At 36.0% G+C, this 10385-nt stretch overlaps 2 protein-coding genes across 2 annotated transcripts; both read right to left on the bottom strand.

The window, feature by feature from the left end:
* Positions 1–2655: 2655 nt before the first annotated feature.
* On the bottom strand, positions 2656–5046 carry LOC133785514 (uncharacterized). Its single transcript, XM_062224742.1, has 4 exons — positions 4627–5046; positions 4414–4551; positions 3652–4290; positions 2656–3390 (listed from the first exon to the last, which is right to left on the bottom strand). Exons 1-4 carry the CDS (start codon positions 5044–5046, stop codon positions 2656–2658), a joined length of 1932 nt encoding a protein of 643 aa, XP_062080726.1.
* A 376-nt stretch (positions 5047–5422) lies between these two features.
* Positions 5423–6554, bottom strand: LOC133785513 (uncharacterized). Its single transcript, XM_062224741.1, has 2 exons — positions 6332–6554; positions 5423–6081 (listed from the first exon to the last, which is right to left on the bottom strand). The coding sequence occupies exons 1-2, from the start codon at positions 6552–6554 to the stop codon at positions 5423–5425; spliced, it is 882 nt and encodes a 293-aa protein (XP_062080725.1).
* Positions 6555–10385: the final 3831 nt, after the last annotated feature.

The raw sequence follows: 10385 nt of genomic DNA, 5'->3' as shown, positions 1-10385 counted from the left end.
CCAAACTGAAACGCCAACACCTCTCATCATGCCCCATTCAATACTATCCGAATAGCTCCCGTCACAGAACAAGGACTCCTATACGTCCATGGTCCAATCCTCAAGGCACCATGCCTTCACTCATGTTGGCAGGCCCTCGAGACTAGCTGCCATACTAGTAGCACACACTGGACCTCAGTCCTACTCAAGCATAGTGCACCCTCCAATGCTTGCATGCTAACAAGTCCCACGAATGACTTCCCATGCCATCTCGTGTCGAGACTCATGGCCATGGTGCACCACGATGTCTCTCGGACGTTTGGGCCATGTTCCATGCAAGCAGCATCCCGGCAAGCCAAGGGAACCGTACCCATAAACCTCTGGCAGCATGCACTTCCGGGACGGCCCGGTAATGTCCATGAGTACTCCTACTCATTGAGACATATGAGTCCCCTCGTGGTCCTCGTATGCCCACCCGACTAGTCCTCCCAACTAGTAGTAGCTCACTTGATGCACCTGCGCCAAGGGGTGGTGGAGAGTTGACACCAGGTGCTCCCCTACAAAGAGTCTTATGAGTTTTTAGCCTTTTACGAGGAACATATATGATTTTTTCTTGGGAGACATTTTTGGCTCTTAGCTCTCAAATTCTCTGAATCTCCCAAATCTGATTGCAGCATTGCGTTCTTTGACCTTTCAATATGGAACCTTCCAAGTCCCATCCATTTCCAAGCAATATTGAAGATATTCACGAAAATGCCACTACCGTACAAACTAGGCATCAGCATGCTCACCAGCCTGCACCCTCACGTGCACATCTGACCGAGCACCAACCTAGCTTATATCATACCCTCAAGGCCAGCATGTTACACGGGTCAGGGTGTGCGCGAAGCTAGACTCGCGGCGATCGGGGGGCTAGGGTCGTCGTGGTGTTAGGCTTGACAGTTGGGTTTCTGTGTTTTTTGTCTGTATAAACTCTTGAGACTTGAAAAACTATAAAAAATTATGTGGTATTAACTTGTAATATCTATGGGAATTTTATTTTATTTTTTTGTATAAATTTCCATTTGCTTAGAGTTTGTAAATTTATTTTGTATTTTGTATTCAATCAATTTTGAGTTTGATATTGTGTTTTTTATATTATAAGTTTGGTTTTGAAATAAATAAATATTTTTGTTTGCTGGTGGTTTTTTTTTTAATATATCATTTGTGTAAGTGCCAAACTGTCACAAATGTGACATTTGTGGCAGTGTAGCATTGACGCAAATGTCTGGCATTCGCGTTAGTGGAGTACTGATGCAAACTAGGCATTTGCATCAGTGGAGCATTAATGCAAACTTGGCATTTGTGTCAGTGGAGCACTGACGCAAATGTCTGGCTGGTTTGCGTCATGGGATTTTGCGTCACTTTTAAAACTAACGCAAAAAATCAATTGTGGCAATTGGGAACTGACGCAAATGACCATTTTTGTAGTAGTCTATTCAACATTAATATTAATATTAATTAAGAGTAAATATACGACATTTAAATATATGTAAGTCATAAAAAGAGAGATATGTACAATACATAATTCTATCGCCCATTCTTCTCAAACTTCGTCAATTATTTTAACAATGTATGAATCAGTGCAAGTGTATTGATAAAAAGAAGAAAGAAATTTTAAATTATAGAAATTAAAATATATTAAATATTATTATATGTAGTTTTTTTATTGTAATCTTTACCTCATGGCTTAAATGATGTTTTTTTTTTAATGGAAATATGAGTCTATTGAGATTCAATCAAAACACATACAAACCAAGCAAAGCCATGCCGGCCAGCCAACCAACCTTACATCTGAATCAAATAATCAAAAAATACTAAGTCATTGTTTCTGACTTTCAGTTTAGGAAGCCTATTTATTCTAGTTTTCAAACAAAACTTGATCATTTGCTCAACAAAATCAACAGACCAAGAACTAAAATCACATAGACATTTGTTCCTGTTTTTCCAAATCATATAAACAGCAGCAGCCAAAGCTGCAGCGGGTACCCTTTTCTTCAGGCCAATAGGCTTTCCCATCATCCAAACGCTCCAATCCTCATACCTTCTCGGCCAAGTATCCCTTCCCAGCAATTTCTCCATTTTTGTTCTAAGCTGATGAGAGAAATGACACGCAAAGAATAGATGGGAATGTGATTCCTGCTCCTCTTCACAGACCGTGCAAAGTAATGAGGACAGCTTCAGATTGCATAGATGTAATTTGTCTCAGGTGAGCAAGTGTTCAAGAGTATCTTGCCACAGAATAAATCTATGTTTAGGAATAGCGAAGGAACACCAGACCACATTAGCCAAACACACTTAATTTGAATTCAGCAACCTATTGTAAAGAGCTCTCACACTGATCTTGTTATTCTTGACTGCCTCTTCCAAATTTTTAAGAGGAAAAACATCTCTCAGATTGGATATCTTTTTCCAATACCAACTCACATCCTGTTGGACTTTATAGTTCCAGAAATCCTTCCCCTTAAGATAAATGGAGTTAATCCATTTCACCCACAAAATATCCTGCTTAGAGGAAACAGCCCAAACAAACTTAGCCATAAGCACTTTGTTCCAAGTCACCCCCTGCTTAAACCCATGACCCCCCATACTCTTCGGCAGGCAAACATGATCCCATGCTGTAAGATGCATTTTGCTTCAATTGCTATTACTGTCTTTGCGCCCCCAGAGAAAGTTTCTGCATAATTGATCAACTTCCTTGATAACACTCTTGGGGAGAATGAAGATGCTCATCCAGAATGACCTGATACTTAGAAGAACACAGTTAATCAATTGATCCCTTTCTGCAAAAGACAGATGGAGACTAGACCAATTGTGAAGTTTCAGCTGAATCTTTTTAATAATAATAGCACAATCTCCAGCTTTCCATTTTATAGGTCGAAGAGGAACTCCCAGATATTTTAGAGGAAAGTTCCCTTTAGAAAAATGGAGCTTATTAACTAGCTGCTGCGCTTCTCTGTCAGACAATCCCCCAAAGTAAACCTGAGACTTCTCTAAGTTGACAGATAAACCAGAAGCTAGACTGAACTCATTGAAACAGTCCTTAATAAGCTGAACCGATTTAGACACGCCCTTGCAAAAAATTACTAAGTCATCAGCAAAACACAAGTTAACAAGTTTAAGATTTTTACACTTTGGATGAAACCAGAACTCCTTGCTAAGGGTAGATTGACAAAGAAGCCGAGTGAAATACTCCATCACAAGGACAAACAATAAAGGAGATATAGGGTCGCCTTGCCTGAGACCTTTTTTCCCTTTAAAGCCACCTTGAATCCTACCATTCATTAAGATCAAATAAGTAGCATCTCTTAAACAAGTCATCACCCATTTGATAAATCTATCTGGAAAACAGAAAGCAATTAGAATTTCCTCCTAAAAATGCCAATTTAGCATATCATAAGCTTTACTCAGGTCTATCTTCATGATACATCTAGGAGAAATTTTTTTCCTTTTATAACCTTTAATAATATCCTGAAGTATCAGAATATTATGAGCCAACAATCTATTTTGCACAAATGCTCCTTGATTTTGATTAACTAGACTAGGAAGGACTGTCTTCAATCTACCACAAAGCATTTTAGAAATGCATTTATAAATGGTATTACAACACGCTATGGGCCGATAATCTACTACCTCGGTAGGGGTATCAACCTTAGGAATCAAAGTAATTGTAGCTTTATTTATCTCTTCAGGTAGAGCATTCCTCTCAAAGAAGTCAAGTATAGCCTCTGAAACTTCAGCTCCCAAATCCTTCCACATGACTTTGAAAAAACCCGATCCATACCCATCCGGACCCAGACTTTTAATAGCATTAATACTAAACAAAGCATCCTCCACCTCCTTTCTAGTAAACGGTTTTATCAGAGCAATCTGTTGATCCAAAGATAATCTATGACCAAATCTGAAGCAAGACTTCTGAATAGGTACCGAAGCACTACTCTGACTTCCCATAATCTTTTGAAAGTGGTTCACAAAGTGATCCACCACATCCTCAAACCTCTCAACCAACTGACCAGACTCATTAACAAAGGACGTGATCCGGTTAGACGCCCTTCTTTGTTTCAAGCAAGCATGAAAATAAGTTGTATTGTCATCACCATAACGAAGCCAGTTCACTTTTCTTTTCTGCCTAAGAAAGCTATCATATAATCTAGCATGATTAGCAAAAAATTCACCTGCTATCCTCTCCTCTCTTTGCAACTCTGAAGAGTGAGGGTCATTTTGGAGAGACAAATGAGCAGCTTGATATTTCTCCTTAGCAGTAGTATAGTTCTGAACAACATCCCCCACATAACTTTTATTAAATTTTCGAAGGACCTATTGGTGCCTACCCAGTTTCCTGATAATTTGTCCCGGACCAGTCCCCTTACTAGGCATCCTCCAGCTCTGCATCACTGTCTCTTTAAAATTGTCATGGTCAGTCCACATATGAAAAAATCTAAAAGGTTTGGTACCACAGTTTAAAGCAGCTCTTGACTTGATAATACAAAGACAATGATCTGAGATCAAGTCCCAATTAACAACAGCTACAGCCTGAGGGAATAAGTCCAACCAATTCTCATTTATAAAAATTCTGTCCAACTTAGATTATATTCTATCCTCATTCACTTGCTCGTTAGTCCAAGTGAAATGAGAACCGCTCGTGCGCATCTCATCCACCAACCCTAATGCTCTCCAGTTTTGAGCATCCACCAATTCCATAGCAGTAATATTATAGCCTCTAACTCTGTCAGTAGCCTCAAACACCGCGTTAAAATCCCCAGCCACAAGCCAAGGAGTGGCTGGAAAGCATAAACCAGAAAGATCATCCCACAGCTGTCTTCTCTCCTCAATCGTTTTTCTACCATACACAAAAGTCACGCAAAACTTCTTATTAGATCTCACTTCCTGAGCATAGACATGTAATAATTGGTCACTCTCCTTCAGGACCTCAACTGAGATACACTGCCTCTGCCAAATCAGAAGAATCCTCCCTTCAGAAGCTGGTCCTGTAAAATAATTCCAGCCACTGAAAAATAAACTCATCATTTTCTCAATTTTTTCCCCTCCCAATTTAGTCTTTAATAAGGCTCCTAACCTAATTTTATTCACTAAACAAAACGAACTCAGGGATTTCAGTTTCTCCCTTTTATTCATACCCCTCACATTCCAACTAATAATGTTGTGATTCTCCATTAAAAATATTTGTAGTTGACAGTCCCAAGTTTGTGACCTCCAACACCTTCTCCTGCAGAGCACTATACGAGTTCTTCAATTTGTTCTGTGAGTTTAGAACCAACCTCTTATTTCCCCCCACCCATTTAGGTGTAGTCCATTCATCAAGATTGTTTTCGCTGGAGTCCCTGATAACCAGATTAGCATTCTATTTTGACTTATTCGCATTACCAGGAAGTTTTGACACAGCCTAAGACTCCTTTACTTCCGTAGCATCTGTCTGTTGTTGACCAATATCACAACCCCCAGTAGTTATCTCCTTATCCTTTGTTAATGGTCGCTGCTTCTTGGGGTCTTGCTTAGTCTCCTCCTCTTCATTTCTGCTTTTCTGCCTCCATATCTCCTTTTGTTTCCTATTACACATCATCTCAGTATGACCAAAAACCCTGCATTCTTTACACTGAGTTGGAAGCCATTCAAATTCTAAAAGTTGCTCCATTGGCTGCCCCTTTTCATTGATAAACTGAATGGATTTAGGGACCTTCTCTGTTATTTCTATCTCAACCAACACTCTAGCAAATTGCATCATTGTTCTATCCTTAGTAACTTTATCAACTAGAATCAGATTCCCAATTGTACTCATAAGGGCGCTCAAACACTTGGTACCCCAATATTGCAATCCAAGCCCCGGAAGTCTAATCCAAACTGGAACAGATTTCACAGCCTTAAGAGTGTCTAGATCAGCGGTCCAAGGCTTCACTTTCACTAGTTTCCTATCAAAGTGTAGCACCCCAGCTTCCAAAACCAAGTCTCTTGTTGCTTCATCTCTGAATTTCACTAGATTATACCCAGCATTCAATCGATCAACTCTGTCTATACCTAGCTTACCCCAAATTCTCTTGATGAATCCTTCAAAATAGAAATGGAGGATTAGCTCCAAGAACCATACAAATCATAGCTAAGTTCCAAAATGAAGTTTCAACTTGGATCTCCTCCAGATCTACTTGAGCAATTATTTGGCCCTCTCGAACTAGGGGTTCCTCAAACTTCAGTTTAGCCCCTCCCTGATTTGGCAATAATGAACGAAACTGAGCCCATTTTTCCTTCACTTGGTTCTAAAAATCATTCTCGTCTATCGCTATATCATTCCAGGTAACACCGTTTCGCATCATTCCAGCTAAACTCTCATCAGTTTCCCTCATTCCTCGATCCCCAACTTCTGGGAACTCCACCATCGAATCCTTGAAAACTTCTTCCATTTCCTCCGGCACATCTTCATCTGCATCAGTCACTTTTTCCTCACAAGCTTTCTGGATCAATGGAGAATCATTTACCCTAGATCTATTAGCTGGCTTTTGGTTGGTCTTCTTGCGTCTCACCATGGAGAAACCAGAGAACACCTCTTGCCTTAATCCAGAAAATGACTTAAAAGATGTTTGAGTGTGCAAGCATTGATGATTTGCTTCATATATTTCAAAACATAATATCCGCAATCGATATTTTTATTTGCTGACGACACTATAAAATTATATTTTATTAGTAATAGAAATATTAAACATATTAGGTATTTTACATATATATGGACGACTTCTCAATAGTTATTACTCATGGATGGTTGCCATAAATAACTAAATAAGTTTTTTATGATGAATAATTATAATGATGATGAAAATAAATAAATAAAATATATGAAATCAATAATTTCGAATTTTTTAGATTAATTTGGCAATAAACATTAGTTGGAAAGATAATGGTTACATTAATTATTCTCATTAATTTCAAAATGATTTTTTTCTAATGGAATGGATAAAATGAATGAATCAAGAATGAAGAAGGAATGAAGAATAAATATTAAATAAGATTTTTTTTATTCTTTAATTAATAAATATGTGACAACCATGTCATTAGGTAGTCATTCCAAAAGCTTGAAAATGTCAAAATTTAGTTTTAGAAATATTAATTAATAATTATAAATATGGATTATTGATCTTAATCTAATTGTTAATATTAAAGTAACCATCATAGGTAGTTACCAGTAAGAGTTACCCCATATATATATATATCTTCTATATAATAAGCGTGTAGATAACGGAAATTCTTGGTTTTAATAGTTTTTTATTCTTTTAATGTTAACTTTAACGGAATATTCTTATATTTAACAGAATATTCTTATACTTAACGGTAGTTTGTAAACACTTAAACCTAAATAAAATAAAATAAATAATTAAAAAAATTAAAATAGGATATTTTTGAGATATTTTACAATGATAATGATTCAAAAATAATAAATAATTAAACAAATTAAAATATGATATATTTAAGATATTTTACAATGATAATTATTTAAAAATAATAAATAATTAAACAAATTAAAATATGATATTTTTTTAAATATTTTAATTATGACACATGTGCCACCGTCAACGTCACCTATGACAAATCATTGTTCAAGACCTTTGAGGAGTCAAAGGGCAACCATGAGATTCAAATGGGCAATATGGGAAAATCCAAGGTATTTGGCAAATGTACCATTGAAGTGTTTTTCACCTTTGGCAAGAAAGTCACATTAGCGAATGTGTTTTATGTTCCCGAAATGAGTAGAAATTTGGTAAGTGGAGATTTGCTTGGCAAGCCCAGCATTAAGGCCATTTTTTAGTCCGGTAAACTTATTCTTACCAAGTCCAATGTATTATTGGGAAACGGGTACTCTTGTGAGGGCATGGTTAAGTTGTGCATCAATGATGTAACTTTCAATGTTATCAATAAAAATGCTAATTCTGCTTATATTGTTGAGTATGATTCTTTATTTTTATAGCATCTTAGAATATCTCATATAGGTTTTTCAACCATGAAAATAGTAGTAAAATGTGGTATGATTGCATGCAATTTTAAAAACTATGGAAAATGTGAAACATGTGTTAAGGCAAAATGATTAAGAAACCATTTCCTAGTGTAGAAAGATCATCTAATTTATTAGATTAAATCCATAGTGATCTTTGTGAATTAAATGTTGTTTTAACTAGAGGTGGTAAAAGATATTTTCTTACTTTTATAGATGATTTTAGTAGATATACCTATTTGTTTCTTTTAAAGCATCAATATGAGACTCTTGATGCATTTAAAGTATATAAATTAGAAGTTGAAAATCAACTCAATAAAAAGATTAAGGCGCTAAGAAGTGATAGAGGAGGAGAGTACTTCTCTAATGAATTCAATGCATTTTGTGAAGAAAATTGCATAATTCATTAGTGCACTGCACCTTATACCCCACAGCACAATGGTGTTGTCAAAAGGAAAAATAAGACTTATTTAGAGATGATAAATTCTATGTTGGTGTTTTCTAAGTTGAACTTCAACTTATGGGATGAAGCGTTGTTAACCGCTTGTCACATTCTTAATTATTTAGTGATGAAGAAAAAGGAGATATCTCCATATGTGTTATGAAAATTAAGAAAACCTAATATAGAGTACTTCAAAGTGTGGGGGTGTCTTGCATATTGCAAGAATAACAAACCTAGTAGAATAAAGTTAGGTTCAAGAGCTATAAAATGTGCTTTTTTTGGTTATGCCAACAATAGTAAAGCTTATAGGCTATTAGACTTAGAGTCTAATGTTGTGATTGAATCTATAGAAGTTGAATTCTTTGAGAGCATGTTATGTGACAAAAACTCTCAAGCTTCAACATCTCTAAAGGAGAATTTGTTATATGAGAACAATTCTCAAGGATCTACATCCAAAAATGATTCTCAAGAGGATAATTCTCAAAGAAATGTAAAGCAACTCATTGAACTTAGAAGAAGTCAAAGGGCTAGAAATGAGAAAAGTCTAGGATTGGATGAGATAGATTCTCAACAGACTTCTATCTACATGGTAGAAGGAAAAAGAGAGGAAGTCATTAGTAAAATTTCTATTGTACTTCTCGTTGAGGATGATCCTAAGAATTATAGAGAAACCATGCAATCTAGAGATAATGCATTTTGGAAAGAAGCCATCAATAATGAGATGGATTCCATTCTTTCCAACAACACTTGAGAATTGGTAGACCTTCCACCAGGGTCTATGCCAATTGAGTGTAAGTGGGTATTTAGGAGGAAATACCACATTCATGGCACTATTCAAACATTTAAAGCTAGATTAGTAGTTAAGGGGTTTCGGCAAAAAGAGGGTATTGATTATTTTGATACCTATGCGCTTGTTGCAAGAACAACTTCTATAAGAATTTTGTTCACTTTGGCTTCTATACACAACTTGTATGTTCATCAAATGGATGTCAAGACAGCATTCCTAAATGGTGACCTCAATGAGGAGTTCTATACGGAACAACCCCAAGGATTTATCCTACCAAGATATGACATGAAGTTTGTGAACTTGTAAAATCCTTATATGGATTGAAACAAGCTCCTAAGCAATGGCATGAGAAATTCAATCAAGTCATCATGTCTAATGGGTTTAGGCATAACAATGGAGACAAGTGTTTGCATTTCAAAACTTGTAAGGGATATGTGATCATTTTTTTTCCTATATGTGGATGACATGCTTATTTAAGTGATAGCAATGAAGGGATAGAAGAAATGAAGAGGTTTCTATCATCAACCTTCAAGAAGAAAGATCCTGAAGAAGTTGATACCATACTTGGTATCAAAGTGAAGAAAAATAGTGGGGGTTTTGCTTTGGAGCAAGCCCACTATATTGAAAAGTATTGAACAAATTTAACCATATCAAGGTTAAAGATGTCCAATATTTCATTCGACCATAGTGTAAAACTAGAGAAGAATGAAGGAGTGGTGGCTCAATTGGAGTACGCAAATGTTATAGGGAGACTTATGTGCACTACCCAATGTACTAGACCTCATATAGCATTTGCAGTAAGTAACCTTAGTAGGTTTACAAGTAATCAAAGTGTGGATCATTGGAAGGCTATTAGGAGAGTCCTAGGTTATCTCAAGAAAACCAAAGGACTAAGCCAACAGTAAGAATTTATACAATGGTTAAAGTGTATTTTGGAAATTTGTGAATAATTTTATTCTTCGAGTCAAACATACAATTATATGATAATTGAGGTTGAATAATTAATTTGGAATTAATTATTAAATTTTGAAAATATATTTTTTTATTTAAATATAGAATTTTCGAAATAAATAAATAAATAAATTTATTTGAATGGGAGAAAATAAAAATAGTAGGTCAAAATAGTTTTGATTTATTGATTCTTA

This window comes from Humulus lupulus, chromosome 6, assembly GCF_963169125.1.
Source record: "Humulus lupulus chromosome 6, drHumLupu1.1, whole genome shotgun sequence".
NCBI classification, from domain to species: Eukaryota; Viridiplantae; Streptophyta; class Magnoliopsida; order Rosales; family Cannabaceae; genus Humulus; species Humulus lupulus.
The sequence above is the reverse complement of the archived record's forward strand: the minus strand, read 5'-3'. Positions and strand labels throughout refer to the sequence as shown.